Source organism: Pimephales promelas, chromosome 25 (genome assembly GCF_988280905.1).
Source record: "Pimephales promelas chromosome 25, fPimPro1.hap1.1, whole genome shotgun sequence".
Classification (NCBI taxonomy): Eukaryota; Metazoa; Chordata; class Actinopteri; order Cypriniformes; family Leuciscidae; genus Pimephales; species Pimephales promelas.
In genome coordinates this window covers 12,630,717-12,649,100 of record NC_142793.1, presented here as the reverse complement: position 1 = coordinate 12,649,100, position 18,384 = coordinate 12,630,717, and the positions used below count along the sequence as shown (strand labels likewise).

General features: G+C 40.9%; 1 protein-coding gene across 12 annotated transcripts in view; it reads left to right on the top strand.

Annotated features, from left to right (window-relative positions):
• Positions 1-17,787, top strand: part of phf21ab (PHD finger protein 21Ab) — a 30,661-nt gene extending 12,874 nt beyond the window's left edge. For 5 of the 12 annotated variants that reach the window (XM_039666034.2, XM_039666031.2, XM_039666033.2 and 2 more), the window contains 13 exons: positions 476-643; positions 2,346-2,600; positions 2,939-3,031; positions 6,499-6,786; positions 6,933-7,043; positions 7,423-7,474; positions 7,582-7,661; positions 7,752-7,812; positions 9,487-9,674; positions 10,275-10,430; positions 10,859-10,934; positions 11,062-11,165; positions 12,505-17,787. In XM_039666034.2, the coding sequence (XP_039521968.2) occupies positions 476-643; positions 2,346-2,600; positions 2,939-3,031; positions 6,499-6,786; positions 6,933-7,043; positions 7,423-7,474; positions 7,582-7,661; positions 7,752-7,812; positions 9,487-9,674; positions 10,275-10,430; positions 10,859-10,934; positions 11,062-11,165; positions 12,505-13,191 (2,319 nt within the window). In that variant the 3' untranslated portion in view covers positions 13,192-17,787. Of the gene's footprint in view, positions 1-475; positions 644-2,345; positions 2,601-2,938; positions 3,032-6,498; positions 6,787-6,932; positions 7,044-7,422; positions 7,475-7,581; positions 7,662-7,751; positions 7,813-9,317; positions 9,341-9,486; positions 9,675-10,274; positions 10,431-10,858; positions 10,935-11,061; positions 11,166-12,504 lie in introns of all 12 variants that reach the window. The other 7 variants (XM_039666037.2, XM_039666035.2, XM_039666036.2 and 4 more) reach the window with 5 other exon arrangements.
• The last annotated feature ends 597 nt before the right edge of the window (positions 17,788-18,384 follow it).

Genomic DNA, 18,384 nt, shown 5'->3' with positions numbered 1-18,384 from the left:
TTGAGGAATGTGTGTGTGTTTCCACTCTCAGAGGTGCGCTTTGGCTCCAGAGGACTCTGAGGCAGCAGAGTGTGTGAGATGAATTTCAATCACGTTTTTCCCTGTATGTGTGTATAGGGCTCAGTGGGCCTTTATAAAAGCATTTCCAGTGTTGTTAAGATGGTCTCGCACCTGAAGGGTCTTTTAAGGCACAGCTTAGCTTCACACCCAGAACGAAGAAAACCAGGGAATTTTGTGACTAATGATCTATTATTAGAAACCATTGCGGCTCGATATAAACAGAACATTGAAAAGATGAGAAGGGGGGTCTTTTCATTTTTTTTTCTAAGAAAATGTGTGTGTGTGTGTGTGTTTCAGAACAATTTGACATGTTCTGGTTGTTTCTCTGTAATCACCATTTCCTCTTAACACACAATCAAAATGTGAATGCGAATGGCTGTATAATTTCCCTGTAATTTCTCTCTCCCTCTCTCAGAAAAAAGTGGTTGAGCAGTTGCGGAAGGAGTTGCTGGTCAAACAGGAACCCGAACTCAAGCCACAGACGTTCCCAGCAACCGCAGACGGTAAAACCGTGCTGCTGACGCCCGCCTGTCCCCCTTCACAGCCGCCCACTGGGCCTCCACACAACCAAGGGGTGCCACAGGTACCGCTTTACACGCCAAACACACAGTTTCTAGACAAATGTGTAGAACGACTCGCACTCAAATGTAATTTGCATTGGAATATTTACCCACTACTGGTGAAACGTGAATTCAGTTCCTCTAGCGCAGCACAAAATTAGACACAAATTAGCTAGTTTACCCAAAAGGTTTATTGAAAAACGATTGTCCTGAGTCATCTGTGCTTCTGTTCTAAAGGTGCACTCTGTAATTGCAGACTCACTAACCGTTGTCCCTGAAATAAGCTTTGAGTTTGTAAAAAATAAGGGCAGAGGACCTTAGAAGCTAATAAGAATGGTATTGATTTTATATAGTTAATAAATAATGAATGACCTCAAACCTCTTTTGTATTTCTGTGCTGAGGTTAGAAGACCAACTACTGTGACTGCTTTTTAACATAGTATTTTTAAACTATTGAACTTTTAATATATTTAAAATCCACATCAAATGCCATTTACAAACAAACCGTTTTATTTCTGTAATGTGGAGTATTTGGTGAAGATGAATATTCAACAGAAATATTTATTGGGGTGGCACTGTATTCATTTTACTCATATATATATGAGTATTGTAGGATGTTTCTAAGTGAATATTTAACATGGAAAAAAAATTGGAACTATTGAAAAGTTGGGTTACACTTTATTTGAAGGTGTCTGTGTTACAATATTATTATACAATTAAGTACTGAGTAATAATGTACTTGCTTGGGGTTGCACAAACCAATAGACTTTTGTCGACTAGTCGCTGATTACAATCAAATCTAAAAATAGATTTGCATACTAATGCTGTCCTAAAGAGGGGGCAACATGACCAAAAAAATCTTTGAAGTTCACTTTTACAAATTTTACAAATGCATATATATACACACGCACCATTTGTTTATACCATCTACATACTCAAAATCTATCAGCTGAATTCATGTTTTAAACTGTTTATTATAAAGGTAAGACTTTTCTGAAATAAAGTGCTGCTACATTGTAATATGCACACGGCAATAGCTTGCACATACAGTACAGAACATTCAGTAGTGCAGAAAATTGCTGTCAGCGCTTGTTTTAACAGAAAAGTGCTAGCATATATTTCTTTGTTTTTGAAGTAACTAAAACCCACAGAATCACAGATTCACTATTAGTAGTTGGAGATTAATTCTCACACTCAGTCGCAAATGCTTTCAAATAAATGTAATCTTACTGTGCTACTTTATCTATATCTGATTTAGAACGAGCAGAAAACTAAGAAATATGACGACCCATAGATAAAATAATTTACAAAAATGAGCTGTCATGTAGGAGCAATAGTCTTGTGGGCAGCGTTCTTTGAAATGCCGCGGCTCTGCACAAGCCGACTCAAGGCTCAGGCTTCTCAAAGCAAACATTACTTTAACCTCTAGTTGCAACTTGTGCCGTGTTGCAGAGCATTTATTATTAATGATGTCATCATTGACTCGACTTCAATCGCAACAGTCGACCCTAAAAAATCTGAGGTCGCTCAACCCCTAGTACTACTTACTATAGTGTTAGGATTAGGGTTTGGTTTAAGGTTAGTACACAATAACTGCAGAGGAGTCTAAGAATGTCTATAGCATAAATGTATATTTCCCACTGACTCTAATGCCACCTTTTGTGTGTCCTCGTTCTCATTCATTGCTTCCCTCAATCAAAACCTACCCCCCACCTCCTCAACTAGAAGACTCTCACCATGACGCCGGTCATAACTGCAAAGACTCTACCTCTCGTGCTGAAAGCTGCCACCTCCACCATGCCTGCTTCCATGGCAACACAACGCCCCACAGTCGCCATGGTCACTGCCATCAGCAACCCCCCGAGACCCGGCGCCAATTCCGACTCCCAGAGCACACCAATCAACCTTCAGGTGGCCAGCAAGCTACCCAATCAGGACATAGATGCCGGCACACGGATTGTGTCCAAGAATGTTATTGTCGTGAGTGTGAATCAATGCTAAGGTTTCTTCCGCTTCACATAATGTTTCCATGTAACTTAAATATAACAATTTTAAATTGAAGATCAGTTTTTGCATAGTTTGCTGTAGACTAGTACTAGCCAGACCCAATTTGCTCTGATGTGTTTACAACAATATGTGTATGTCTCCAGTTAGTATGAATATTTGAAAATGACTGCATTTCTGACAATGATGTGCTTGGCAGGGGTGTTTGGTGACTGCAACCAGAAAGAGGCCAATTTCCTCTCAAAGCAGACAATGTTATGAATTTCTCTCATTTCAATTGCTGAGTGCCCAATGAATGGCTGGTTTTGTCACAGGTGCAGGCCACCACCACCTCTGCCCAGCCTATCAAAGTTCCCCAGTTTGTCCCTCCTCCTAGATTGACGCCTCGACCCACCTTTCAGCCACAGGTGCGTCTCTGTTAGACCTGCCCCCTCCCCTTATGTTTATGCAGTTCCACATTGACGCCACTAGAGGGACACACAATCTAGTAAAGGCTCTGTGTCTGTAAAGCCTTTGTTTACGGAGACAATCCAACTTCTCATCTTGAAACAGAGTTTTTAAGATGGGAACTGAAATCGCTCGAACACTGTCACCCAAACTTCTAAAGATGAATTATAAAGAATTACTGTTCACACCTAGAGACTCAAATTCTGCTTTTCCTCACAATAAAACCGACTCTCACCTTCTCCTTCCTAGCACTGGCTGTTGCTGTGATGCTGTCTGCTCAAGTTTTTTTTTCTTTGCTTTAGGATGCTTACACACTAGAGTTTATGTTGTCGTGGATTACTACAAATCTGTTGATTTCAATGGGGTTTTGTTGCAAAATATAAGAAAGGAAAAAAAGGTTAAGAAAAGTGACACTCTGTCACGCCACCTAATGAAAACGTATAACTGCACTGCACTCTGATCTCAGCATCTGTTGACCAGTGAAAATTAAATTAAGCCCACTGTATTACTGCTGACCTGCTTCTTTCCACACACTTCCTGTTTGTCAAACACTCCGCCAAGTGTGTAAGCTTCCTTAGCATCGTGTCTACACTGGACGTGACCCAGAAGTGCAGCTACAGTTGATTCTTACTACACTAAAAGTGTCCAAGCATCTTCAACAACATTTGTATTAACATTTAGTTGAATAAGGCTGGTATTGTATGAAAATGTACTGTTTGCAAGTTGCTGATCACGTCTGGTGTAGATAGTGTTTAAGAGTGAGACAGTGTTTTGCTTTTTGTTCCTTTATAATAATGTTGTTGCTTCAGTTTTTCTGCTTTTGTTCTTTTAATATTGCTTTGGCTGACCCTATCACTAACCCCACCCCCTTAAAGAGTGACTGTATGTAAACTTATACCTCAAAAAGCTACGTAATGCTGAAGTGAGCACAGATTAATCCACTTGATTGAACCCATCCTTTATTTACCCACAAGTTGTTCCAAACCTGTATGCCGTACTTTCTTCTGTGGAACACAAGAGGATATTTTGATGAAAAAAATAATGTCAGTGCTGCAATGTTTTAAAATGTCTTCCTTTGAGTTCCACAGAAGAAAGTCAATACAGGTTTAGAATGACATGAGGGTGAGTAAATGGGGCTTTCGCACCTGAGGAAACTTTTCATAGTTCCTAGAACTAATGGCGGAGGTACTCGGTTGTTCCCGTGTTCACACCGCAGTTTGTTTGTCTCTTTTGAGGGAACTAAATTACCTCCTATTTCAAAATCTAACCCAGCACAATAGGAACTACCAGTGACGTAGGTGTATGTTGATTGGCCGAATGCGAAAAACACTAGGCAGAAACCCCCATTTTTTAAAAAAAGCTGTGCACACAGATTATAGCCTTTACATTTACTACGCGAACATGGAAAACAGTAATAGATGGACCCTTCAACCATTTACGCTATGGCCGTGTGTCCACCAAAGCGTTTTTATCCAGCTGAAAATGCTAGACGCTCTGCTGAAGACGCCGTTCTTTGGGCGCTTGAGAGCGTTTTGGCAGCGCAGCGTTTTTTCCATTGAGACATTTCGTTGCTATGATACAGAATATCTGCAGCACAGTTTGAATGTTGACAGTTGGTCAGTGTGGTATTAGTCCCGCCCCTCCTCCACTGTGATTGGATGGCTGGGTAAGGAGTGACAGTGATGAGCGCTGCGTTTTATCCAAAGTTGAACACTTTTCAACTCTCTGCGACCAGTAAAAAACGCAGAGCGCTCGGCTCTTCAGCGTGAAAAAAACGCTCAGCGCCTCGTTACGCTCATGGCGTTTAAAATACGCGGCGCTCCCATTGAAAACATACGCCAGGCGCGTGCAAAAACGCTTTGGTGGACACACGGCCTAAGGAACAAATGCAATGTGACTTTTTTTGGGGGACCAATCAAAACATGATTATGTATTTCTGCTCAGCTAGCGACATTGGGCATTAACCACATGGCAAACGCTAATACTGTTTCATATACGGTTTACTTTCTTTGTGTAACAGTTCTATCTGATAACCTATTAGACGGGACTATTAAACAGACCGTAACCTAATAAGCAGAGAATGTGAGCGCTGCGTGTTCAGGCTCTAGCGTTCTCAGTGAAATACAAGCGTATTCCCATCGAAATAAACATCACAACAATAAGTGCGGCTTGCATTACGTCAGAGTTCCTGCTGGCGGTGCGAATGCAACCAGGAAAATGGCCCTAAAGGAACATTTAGTTCTCTAGTTTAGTGTTTCCCAACCCTGCTCCTTGAGGCACACCAACAGTGCACATTTTGGATATCTCCTTTTTCTGACCAATATTTCTGGTCTTGGGCTCAATCCCAATTCACCCCTTGGCTCCACCCCTTAGCCCTTAGCCGATTCTTCTTGAGATCGAGGGGTAGGGCGAAGGGGTAGGGCTCGTAAAGGGGATCGTAAAGTGTTAAAAGTTTAAATTTAGCGCCAGATGATTTCACCACGCACTTTATTTACTCTTATAATAACACTGTAGTCGTTTAAATTAAGAAATGGTATAATAAATTACCTTTCCGATCAGAAAAGACATTTCGAGGAAGGGATGTTATAATCATGTTTATTCAAAGTTAAGAGCAGCTGCGCTGATTGTCAGTTGTTGTCATGGAGGAATCCTGTACAAACTCTGTAACGGCAGAGCCATCGCCAACAACTGATGACGTATCGGGTTCATGAAGGGTTGTTCTATTTCGTAGGGAAATATTTCAACCCCTTGGCCCTTGTAACTCCGTTTTAAGGGCCAAGGGGTACACTCGAAAACAAGGGGTAGGGCCAAGGGGTGAATTGGGATTCAGCCTTGGAGTCTCTACTAACGAGCTGATGAGTTGATTCAGGTGTGATCGATTAGGAAGAGTTGGAAAATGTGTAGTGTTGGTGTGCCTCCAGGAACAGAGTTGGGAAACGACCGGTTCCTATAACAACGGTGCGAAAGTCCCTACTGATGGCAGAATTTGTGGGGTGAACAATCCCTTCAGGGGCCCTCAAAGTCCACTGTCTTGCAGAGTTCAGATCCAACCCTAATCAAACGTACCTGAACAAGCTAATCAATGTCTTCAGGATTACTAGAAATTTACAGGTTGGTGAGTTTGATCAGGGTTGGAGACAAACTCTGCAGGAAAGAGGACTTCAAGGGCCAGAGTTGCCCACCTCTACTTTAAGGGATTATTTTGGTGTTTCTAAATTGAGCTCTGCACACAATGGGATATTTCCATCCACTTTAAAGCTAGTCACTGTCTGTGAGTGAATCAGAGCTAAGTGTTTGCATTACTTGGTCTCTTAACCCAAAACAGCATGCGTATTAAGGGCATGGCAACGGAGTGGCTGTCATAATCGATTGGTTTGGCAAGTCTGTACTTGCTTAGTAACCCAGCACCCTTTGCTCCATTACATAGGTTCGACAAAAACCCCCCATGCCCATCAATGTGCCCATCGCTCCCGCTCCTCCTCCAATGGTGGCGGCCCCTCTAATCCAGCGGCCCCTGATGCTCACTACAAAGCTGACATCATCTCTGCCTGCCTCCACTGGGCCCATCCACCAGGTGCGCATTGTGAACGGACAGCAATGCGCCACCATTGACAAGACCACGACCGCAGTCACGGGCGGCACCACGCATGTCACAGGCATTGTCATCAGTCCCGCCCAGGCACTTCAGATCAGCAACCTTAACTCAGACTTGAAGGTAAGAGCACATTTTTTAATTAGCCTGCTTGTTTGCTCCAGACATGCAAAGTTATCCAGCTTAACTTTTTATCTATTGTTCTCGCTCTGAGAATCAAACATTCAACTGACTGGAGTGCATTCCTTGTGTCTTGTTCTCTACATCAGACTGTGAAACCACAGGGAGGACCAGAACGGGTGGTCACAAAAACACCACCCTCATCCTCTCCTCCTCTCCCTCCACCTCCAGCTAAGGTCAAACGAGAGGAAAGCCCACAGGTACTGTGCACCTTCACAGTTAAAGCAGCTCTATGCAGTTTTTTTTACCTTATATCTATGTGTCCACCAAAGCGATTTTACATGTGTTCGAGGCGCATACAATACAGACTGCCGACGGTTCAACAGGGCGCAGCTCTTAAAGGGGCCACACCTTATTTCCACTCGTTACAGCTTGCATCCTAAACAGGTACCGGTATACAGGGGGAGGGGATCAGGCCGTGAGTGCAGAGACAGCTCTGCGTGAGTGCTATTTACGACTGTACTCCACAGCGACTCTAGGGGTCACAGTTTGACAAAAAACGAAATCCTGCATAGTGTGGCTTTAGCAAAACCATTCTGTCTCATGTCGTAATAAAAATTATATACTTTCTTCCTTCAGAAACTTGCCTTTATGGTGTCTCTTGGGTTGGTCACACACGACCACCTTGAAGGTAAGTCCTATTGGTATCAATGATATAATGTGGGTTTCCACTAAATGAAAATGACTGGGACAGGATGTTTTGTAACCGGATGTGATTGGAATGTCCTTTCTCTTCAGAGATTCAGAGCAGAAGACAGGAACGTAAGAGGAGAACAACAGCCAACCCAGTGTACAGTGGAGCAGTGTTTGAACCCGAGGTACAAACATTTTTTCTGTGGTTCGCTGGTCTGATTTTAAGAATGTACTTCCACCTCTTCTAATATTCTGACTTCTCTCGAATGTCTCAGAGGAAAAAGAGTGCTGTCACTTACTTGAACACTCCACTGCATCAAGGCACCAGGAAGAGAGGTCTGTACTTGCCTGTCTTAGTTGCTTAAGTTGATGTATTGTAGCCCTGCTGCTTACATGTACCGCTTAACAGACACCTATCTGCTTTCTTCTGCAATTCTGCTTTGTCTTTGCTTGAGCTTGATCTCTCTGCAGTCCTACAGCTGTCCAGTTGACCTAAGATGACATGAATGATGTTTTATAGGATAAAGTTGGTGGTTGAGGAACTGCTCCCTCAGTTTTGTGTAGTTTCCAGAGATGGAGACTTTTGGTTTGTCTTGGACTTATTAACGTTTGATTTAAAGGGGTCATAAACTGGCTTTTTTATTATATTGTTGTCTGAGGTCAACTTATGATGTTCACTTGGTTTTTACATCAAAAAACATCAAAATGAACAATAGACTATTTTCTACCCTAGTTTTGAGCTCAGCTCAAAAACGCTCGGTTTTTATGGACGTCTCGCATTGAAGACTTGGAAGTTTACACACACTGCTGTGAGTGGATAACAGTTTTGCATATTATAATGAGTTTCACTCTCGACCCGGTTTGTCATCACGAGGTAGGCAGGCCTATGTTATTTACCTATGCTTGTAATGCGCGAATCAGTGGGCGGGGCTAAACTGGCCGTGTTGAAGTAGGCGTTGATCTTCTTCTGCGGGGGTGGTGTTTTATCCTCTTTGACGTCATAGTTCAGTAGTTTGCAGGGGCTGCTGTCAATAAAAGCTTTTATTGGACTAAAAAGGACGTTTTCAGTTCTGAAACTTACAGGATATTCTTATAATATGATGACCTCTTAGATGTCAAAAGCTCAAGGAAAATTAAGTTTCTCAGTTCATCACCCCTTTAAGATTCCAAAATCATCCAAAAATCAGAGACTTTTGTAAAATGTCAGTACAGGGTGAAGTAGTCTTCCTCTACCTTAGCTTTGAGTCTCTTGTGTGCTCTTTGCACACTTTTTTTCTTTGAAAAAACCCTGTTGTTTGCTCTTGAATTTCATAGCTGGATTTGGCCTTGAAAGACTTGACTTGGTCTTCACACCATACACTTGAACATTGACTTGAACTTTCCCCTTGGACCAACTTGGGCTTGGTCTTGCAAGACTTCACCTCAAAGGCTTGACCTAGGACACTACCTTGAGTACTTTATAAACATGTCTGTTTCCAATAATAAGTATAGACAAGAAAAACTTCTAATATTAAATAAAAATGTCAAAGGGGGGCATATATTCTTCTGTGGTGAATCCAAAGACAATGTTGTTGATCCTATCCTGATCTACGAGATCTTATTGAGTTTGTGAAAAACTTGTTACTTGTTCCTGTAGGCAACATCTGCAGAGAAATAAATTGAGATTTTGAGATTAGATGTCTATCTGTTTGTGGCTTAGACTCTTTCACACTCTCTCTTTGGCTCATTGCTTTTCAAATTCCCTGCATGCTGCTGTGATTGTCTGTTGCACTAACTGCTTTTTGTGACCCTCCCTTCCATTTCCCCTTCGCTCTCTCCCTCCTTTCCTGTTTCCATGCTAGCCAATGAGGATCCCCTCTCTAAGGTATGTTGCAACTAGAAAATGCCATTATTTTATTTCATCTTTGTGTTTTTTTTTCTTTCTTTTTCCCTTTTTCCTCCTCCATTTTTCTGTTCCTTTTGTTTTTTTTTTGTTTGTTTTTCTTTTCTTGTCTGTCTCATTTCACTCAGGTCGCCCTCCCAAATACAGCACCACCATCACCAGCAGCACGGCGGTGCCGGAGCTGGGCTGCAACCCCCTGCTCTCCCCCACCAGCAGCCTTCCCGCCTCCCCAGCCCCTGAGCGGCCTGACACGGGGGGCTTTCCCCTCTCTGTCCACCCTCATTCTGTCCCCCAGCCCAGCCCCAGCTCCGGGGATGTAAGTAGCCACCTGCCAAGTCTGGGCGACCATGTTGTTGACAGCCCCCACTTTTATTATTGTTCTAGTAGAGTGCTCTACTTCACAAGCTGCCCCTACCCCCCCAAACCCTCCACTGCATTCATCCTGTACACCTCAATGTGTACCGGAGCAAGGTAACTCCTGTTTGTTAGAGTCCAGCATCCACCCTGAAAAGAGAAAGACTGACCTACCAGCACTGTCATTCATGTGTTTATTTGTTTGTATTTGTTGAAATGGAGCCAGCAGTCTTACAAAGTGAACAGTCTTTCTCTGCTTTCCACACAAATATCAGGCCTGAAGTAGTTAATTATAGTATACAATTTTTAAAAGCCAAAATACCCAATACTGATAAATACATGATACATTTCAATAGGGATTAACATAGGTCCCAACAATAATAATAGTAATACAAATATCCAGTGCCCTGACTAAGTGAACAATCCAGTCACCAGTGATCCACTAGACAAATAAATCCAAACAGCAGTCAGTTTCTCTCCTCCCCACCCTTCCCGCTATCATCTAATTGGTCCAGACCAGAAGGGGGGCGGTGGTACTGACACCTGCCGTTCTTCCCGACAGGGAGACATCCATGAGGATTTCTGCACTGTGTGCAGACGCAGTGGACAGTTGCTCATGTGTGACACATGTTCGCGCGTCTACCACCTCGACTGCTTGGACCCACCCCTCAAAAACATTCCCAAAGGCATGTGGATCTGTCCTAAATGTCAAGACCAGGTAAATAATAGCAGCACAATGAGCCCTTGGCCTCTCCTCTCCCAGGCGAGTCAGTGATGTCTTCTTTTAGCTGGAATTCGGTCCTTTAAAGCACACACAATGTTATGTAATTAGAAATGGGAGATCGACTGAGAGGTCAAACTCCCCTTTCCCTGCCAAAATAAAGTGAACATTTCCCCCCCTTACACAAATTGAGTGTCTTCAGGCGTTAAGGCTGTTTCGTCCTTTGTAAGCTCTTCACATGGTTCGGTATTGATTGTGCCTTTTTTCCACCCATCATGTAAGTGTAAGACAGCATCCAGCACTCCCATTGAAGTTCTGTTGTTCATCACTGTTGCCATATACAATTGATCTCAGTTTCTCTCATGTCTTTCCAAAGGTCAAGTGTGCATAGCACTGGTCTGTTATTGAGAGAATTTCTTTTACAGATTCTGAAGAAGGAAGAGGCCATTCCATGGCCAGGAACGCTGGCAATTGTCCATTCCTACATTGCTTACAAAGAAGGTATTGATATTCAAATTTTCGAGTGTAGAAATCTGTAAGTGGTAACATCTAATGTATTTCTAACAATGTTGGATAAATCTATGTTGGAGGCCATTCAGTTTATGGCTGTTTTGTCCCTGTTCAACAGCAAAAGAAGAGGAGAAGCAGAAATTAATGAAATGGAGTGCCGAACTAAAGCTGGAACGAGAGCAGCTAGAACAGAGAGTGAAACAGCTCAGCAATTCTATAACAGTGAGTTATTTAATTATTTTCCTTATTCAGTTTTCCCAGATTCAAGATTAATTATACTGCTGTACTACGTCTCCTTGAAGGGATGTTTGCCTCAGAAAAACAATTTTAAGGCAAACATTTAGCTTTATTTTCTGGCTGGTCACTAGGGCTGGACCCGTGTATTCGTTCGGTGGGTTGGTATTCGATTTGAAAATATGAGATTCAGATATTCGTGTTCTTTTTTTTTTTTTTGCACACCTGGTATCCCACTCAAAACGGTTCTCATTCGTGCTTGAATATGTTTTACAGTATAAAATCTGGTGAAATATAATACATAACATAACTTCGTTATAGCTACTTAATATATTTGCTTCTTCTTGGACTACTAAAAGTGTTCCTGCAACGGAAGTATTCTCCGGATAAAGCGCTGAACAGCGGAGTGTGTGTGGACAGAAGCACTTGTATTTTGGGTTATGCTGCGTTGCTTTGACATTGTGGAAAATAGAATAATAGAAACAAAATGTATTATCCTTTTAATCTGTTATCATCAATCTAAATTAATCTACAGCGAGACTTAAATTTTACTGGGAAGTCATGTCTCAATTTAGTGTTTCTTTATTTAAATTTCGTTTTTCTATATTTAAGTTATTCGTTTTTTATTATCATTTTTATTTAAATTTTGTTTTTATTAATTTGTGTTTAATTTATTTAAATTTTGTTTTTATTTATTTAAATTTCGTTTTTATTTATTTAAATCTGCCCTACTTTGTCAGTGAGAAGACTGTACCTTATTAAAAAATATTGCTCAAGTTAAAAGAGAGAGTGTGTGTGTGTGTGTGTTTTATATCACCATTACAGTGTCCATTCTCGGAGCATATAATCCCTGCTCGTGTAAGGCGCGTCACGTTATTGAGAAAAACATTAGACTACCTTATTAAAATTTTGGTTAAGTTAACAGACCTGTGTGTGTTTTATATCTGCAGTGTCCGTTTTCAGAGCATATAATCCCTGCTCTCGTGTTAGTTGTATTCCTAATGTTAAAGGAGTAGTTCACTTTAAACAAAACTTTTGCTGATAATTTACCATCCAAGATGTCCATGTCATTCTTTCTTCAGTCGAAAAGAAATGAAGGTTTTTGATGAAAACATTCCAGCATTTTTCTCCATATAATGCACTTTACTTGGAACCAAACAGTTCAAGGTCCAAAAGACAGTTTCAGTGCAGAAGAAATTCATACAGGCTTGAAATAACTTGAGTAAATGTAAATGATGCCAGAATTTTCACTTTTGAGTAAACTATTATTTAATGTAATTTTATAACATGCTGTGTGCAATCTGTAACAAATCCTGTTCTTTAACAGAAATGCATGGAGACTAAGAACAGCATACTTGCCCGTCAGAAGGAGATGCAGTCTTCTCTGGAGAAGGTGAAACATCTGGTCCGCCTAATCCAGAGCTTTAACTTGACTCAGCCCATGGAGACGGACATCCTACAGGAAACCAAACAGGACTGCACAGAGTCAGGTAGCATCAAAGACTCAAAGGATGCTAGTCAAGTGTGTGTGCAGGAGACTCCCACAGAGCCTAGCGTCCAAGCGCCAGTCGCCGTAGCAGTCCCTGAAGTGAAGGCAGAGCCGGAGGTGGGTGAAATGGCAGAGCCAGCGGCCGCAGTCACACCTGAAGCTGCGTCAGGTGAATCGGGAATTTGTGTTCCGGAAATGCCCAAAACCACAGTTGGTGACGAAATGATGGACACGGCGAAAACAGTGGAGGCCGCGGAGTTGCCTCAGGTCAGGGACGTGAAGACAAATGGAGGAACAGACTGTGATTGTACCGGCTTGAACCCGGAGGAAGAGGAGGGTACCGTCGATGCCGCAGATTCGGTCGACTCTGAGAACATCCCTCCCATTGACAGTAGTTGTGCAGAGGATGCTGGGAAGATGGAAGTGGACCTACAGGAAGACGTAAACACCAACAACGGCAAAACCTCAGAACCTTCTCAACAGGCTTTGCCAGCCCCTCTAAGCAGCGTGGACAACCCCAAATAGTTCTCATCCTCACCTTAAACACACTTACATCACCAAAACGTTTAAACAGATTTCCTATTGCACCTTGGACTGGTGCACAAAGTTGCCAATCTATACGTATATATATATATATATTATAGATATATATATATTATCTATATCCAAATAAATGTCGTTTTTTTATTTTCTTTCTTTTCTTTTCTTTTTTTTTTTTTTAATGCAAATGCTGTGTCAACAGTACTTCTACATCCAAGGAGAACTAATCTTGGTTCTTGTAGACCAATAGAGCCCAAACTTGAGGGAGAAAGGGTGAGTGTCATGCCAATTATTAGATTAAAATAAAAAAGTAGTTTAATAATAATAATAATAAGGACGTTGATGTAGGATGAGGATGATGGTGATAAAGAAGATGATTCATCAGATCAGACCAGTGTGTGCCTCCAACATGGGGTTTGTTTCATAGGTTGTCTTAGTTGTCTTCTCTCCGGGAGGAGAAAGGCAGGGCAGACATGTCCAAAGACTGCATGAACATGCCCACACCCTGTGCACCTCCAGGCCTGAGTGGACTGGCAAAACCAAATGCTTCTCTTTCCATACATGACAAAAAGTCAACGCATCAGTATTCGCCACTGACGAGGCAGAGGCGTAGAATCGTGTTGCTGGCGTAGGTTAGACTAAATCAGGACTCGGCCAGGACTGCCTATAGCAACCCCTCTGATTTCTCTCCTCCACCCGACAACTTCTTGTCCGCGTTTCCCAGTTAGCAGTAAAAAAAAAAGCGTCCCATCTCCAAGTCATCTCAGGCTAATTAGCGGTAGAGTGCTCTGCAAAGCCTCTGAAGATCTTTGACAAAGGGCTGGAAGAGAAAGCTACGCCAGAAGTCACATCTCAGAAACTGCAACAAATCATGCGTGGTAGATTAGTCTGAAAAGCAATGGCGGTTCTGTGTATTGATTGAGTCTTGTGTGTGTGTGTTTGTGTGCGCGTGTGTATCTGATGCTGTATGTGGATTTGTTTTTTTGGTTTATGTTTAAGAAAATATATTCAGGTCTTCCTAGTCTTCATTGAAAATAAGTGCTTTTCTGTTTCATGAAACAGTTGTTTATCAATGGTGTTTAAAAATGGCATGAATTATGCAAGCAGCTTTCTCAATCTCAGAGAGGCACGTTGCATAATGAGTGCCTGTTTTTGAATTCTGAACTGCCAAATGCTTTAGTTTTGTTTGTTTTTTTTTATTCCAAAATAATGGAAATATCCTCTTACTGTGTGTTTAGGAAAATAATGGACTAGTCCCATCCCCATTCTTTTCTTTTCTTGGAAAAACAATAATGACTAAGTCACAATTTGCTGTCTTAAACTTGAGGGTTTGATGTATGAGCCAAATTGAGTAATAAGGAAACGACAGAAAACCCTTATTTAAAGCACAAGCTTTATTGCAAACGCACTAAGAACCTCTTTAGAGACTTTCCGAGCAAAATTTTCAAAAGCGCTTAACTTTTCTGTTGGTTTTTTTAAATGTTTGCCAACATAACGTCTTGTAAGATGGAAAACAGTGGTCAGTTGCTGACGTACACTAGATGGTTTAGGACAGTCTTTTGCTGTTGTGTAGTATCTTAACCTGTCCCGGGTAAAGTCAAGTCTTAACAGTGATGCACGGCTGGCACCTTTTTTTTATGTTTATGTCAGGCCATTCCAAAACAGCATATCCCTTTTACCTTTGTGATTGAACAATTGAACAATTTAAGCATATCAAATTCCACGTATCCGTTTAGGACATCGTCGTTAGTGCTAATTTTCACAGTGCTTGGGGATTTCAAAAGGACGACGCATTGCTAATTCTGCATTCTTATACAATATGGATTCTGTGCTTGGGATGATGTTTACTGTTTTGTCTTTTTTTTTAACGATGGATTTGTCGTGTGTAGTCAGGCTTTCATGGCTTTAAACCCCAATTTGTGGTTCTTGGTGGATGGGGTCTTGGTTATATCGACAATGTGCTGCAATTTCTCACAATCTACTGTGAAAATTCACATACTTCTCCTTAATACATTCCCATAATGCCCTCTTACCCTTTGAGCCAGGATTGGGTAATGATGGATAAACATTCATATCATGGCAACCATTATTGTGGCATACCAACATGAATATTTAAGGCCTTCCAGAAGTCACCATTGTCAGTCTGAGAATATTTCAAGAAAACTACTTTTACTCCTTCCTGTACAGGTGCCCAGAGTGCCTTCAATCCAGAATTTAATCTCCTAGCTCACCTACATGTCTTTCCCTAAAAATATCGAATGAAACTGGTCATGTTTAGAAGCACATTTGTTGTAATTTCATTGGTTAAAGTGAACTGGTTGTAGTGATGTGCTTGTGTTGGTCTGGTCCTGTTTGTCTGTCTGTTTACTAAACCTACTTATCTGCTGTGAAGTTAAAGAGCCCCTCTAGTGTAGGCAATATTTTAAGGAGTTGCCTTGAGTTTTTTAACACTCTGAACAAAAGTATATCTTAGTGATGCACAAAATTGGTCTTAAAAAAAGAAGAAGGAAGTTCCATGTAATGTTTTAGGTTTATCGGAGCGCTCTGTGCCACCAAAATGGTGAAAGTGTGTGAAAGTTGTGTCGAAAAAGGCATTTTTGGATTGACATTCATTGGAAAAGAAGTTTAGGAAGTCATGGTTTCCTGTCTTTATGCACTTTTTATAGGAATCATCTCCTAAGTATTACTGTTTTGTTTTCCAAAATACATAATTGTCTGCTCATTTCAGTGTAAAATTCAGGAGATTTTTCTTTTCTTGTATCACAAAACAGGACTGTTCAGGCCAGTGACTACACCTTAATGTCATAGATGACATGATGTGCACCCACTTCATCTCTCCTTCAGTCACTGAGTTAGAATACTGGACTTGTACCTGAATCAGGTATTTAGATATCAGCCAAGGCTGAACGGATCAAAGAACACCTGCAGTCTGATTGGATAGACTCAAACGCCCAGAACACCATCTGTCCAATCGGTTCAACAAAAAAGCATGCCTTCTTATGCAACTTTTATATAAGTTTTGTCAGACTTTTTTAATATGCATTTAGTTCTGAGTTTATTTTGTAAAGATTTTTATGTGGACTTTGTGTCACTTTCCTTTTTACATGTCTGGCGAAGATGATGCCAAAACGAAACAGTATACATATGTACATCTCTTAAATACACATGCATTATTATTATTATTTGTTGTTGTTTAAATTATGGACAATATACACTTTCACAATGGCATCTGTAGAAAATAGTGAATTCATGTACAGTTGCAGATGGGAATTATTTGCTGGCCACAATTCTGGGCTCTTTGGAACATGGAAATGTGGCATTTCAGCGGTGTATGAATCTCATGGACCGGTACTTTCATTCAAGTCTGCCTTTGCTTGCACACCATGCTGAATGTTATTGTTATCTTGGGGCGCTGGGTGGGCGGGGGTTGGGTTCCAGTGGTTGTGAGAAGATATTTATGGTCTTACATGGCTTATATTGCTGAGTGCATGTAATATGTTGTGGGTGGGGGTGTTTAGAAAGAAAGGGGAGGGAATTTCAGAAAGCCACGCATTCAAAGCATTCAAGTTCTGTATACCCAAAGAGACTGCAAACATGCATTTTGCTGTTAGGAAGCCTTTTTTATATGCATTCGAGATACATATCATTGAGAGTTTTTTTGTTGTTTTTCCCATCACGGTTGATTTCTGCTTTAGCTTATGGCTCCGACGCGTGGGAAACGCTTTCCGCCAGCTTTCTGAGTTGTCTGTATGGCTTTGCAATTTTGGTTTTCGAACTTTTTAAAGGCGAAAGGTTGCGGTGTACATTTTATGCATAAAATCGTAACATTTTAGACCCGTTTCATCTGTTCATCCTTAATAGTTTGTAGATCATCCATATTCTTTATGGTGCGTTATAATTCCACAGTGACAAAGAAGTCATTGTAGTTTTAATGTAGTTTCTGTTCACCTTTCATACTACGTCATGATTGTGGCCTTGTACTGTTGATGCATTTCATTTCTATTGTCGTGACTTCCCTGATGTTGTGCAGTGTGTGTGAGTGAGCATTTGAGCAGGTGTGTGTGTGTTTATGTGTGTGAGCGATACCTCATCTACAGTCAACTGTCAAATTGGAAAACATTTTTGTTTACGCGTGCAAAAAAAGAAAAGAAAAAAAAATCTTCCACTTGATGAAACACAAAACAGGATACATTGTAGCGACATGAGTTATTTAAAAAAAAAAGTTCACCTGGTGTGCTGAACTAAGTGTAAATGGTTTTACACGATATGAATATTTGTAAAATTGTTTGTATTTTTTCATAATGATTTTAAAAAGGAGTGCGTTTATTTTTTGACTTTTTTCTGTTACAGAGCTCTCTCTCTCTCTCTCTCTCTTTGGTCTTTTTTCTCCTCGTTTGTTCGCCTGACATTGTGAGTGAGTCAGTTGGTTTTTACCTCTCCTGTATTGAGCCTGTGATGAGTCCTTTGTATGCAGTGTTTTGAAAATACTGTAGGGAACATGGGAAGAAATTGATATTAGGAGCATTTGATCAATTTGTATTTATTTATTTTATCATTTTGTTAATAAATTGACAAAGAATATTTGCCTCCCGTTTGTCTTGAATTAAATTTGGCCTTTGCCGAAAAGAGATTGAAGTGTCAGGGTGGCGATTGAGCTCAAGTGCAGGTGAATTATACACCGTTAACGGCCTCCAACCCTTGAAACACAAATGAAGATTTTTTTATTTATTTTTTTTTTTATGAAATCTTGAGAGCTTTCTATCCATTGACAGATATGCAACTACCACTTGGACGCTTCGAAAAGTTTCATAAAAATAGTTCATATGAATTGAGTAGTTTGGTCAATTTTCTGAAGACACTTGATCGCTTTATGATGAATGGATTTAATTTAGGCTTTTATGCACAAATAAACATTAATCAGTGAACTCAAACAGAAGCTCAACCGGACCTGCTTGACACATGAGGACAAACCTCAATGGATCTTTTGGAAGCTCAAAATGTGATGCGTAACACGGGAATGAACCTCTTTGGTTCTCGCATGTGAAGCAAACATTTAATTTACATGTTTATATGTTAATAAAAGCCTAATTTCAATCTGCTCATCATGCAACGCATTGTGTCTCTTGGACTAAACCGCTCGATTCATATGGATCAGTTTAAGTATCTCTTTATGAACTT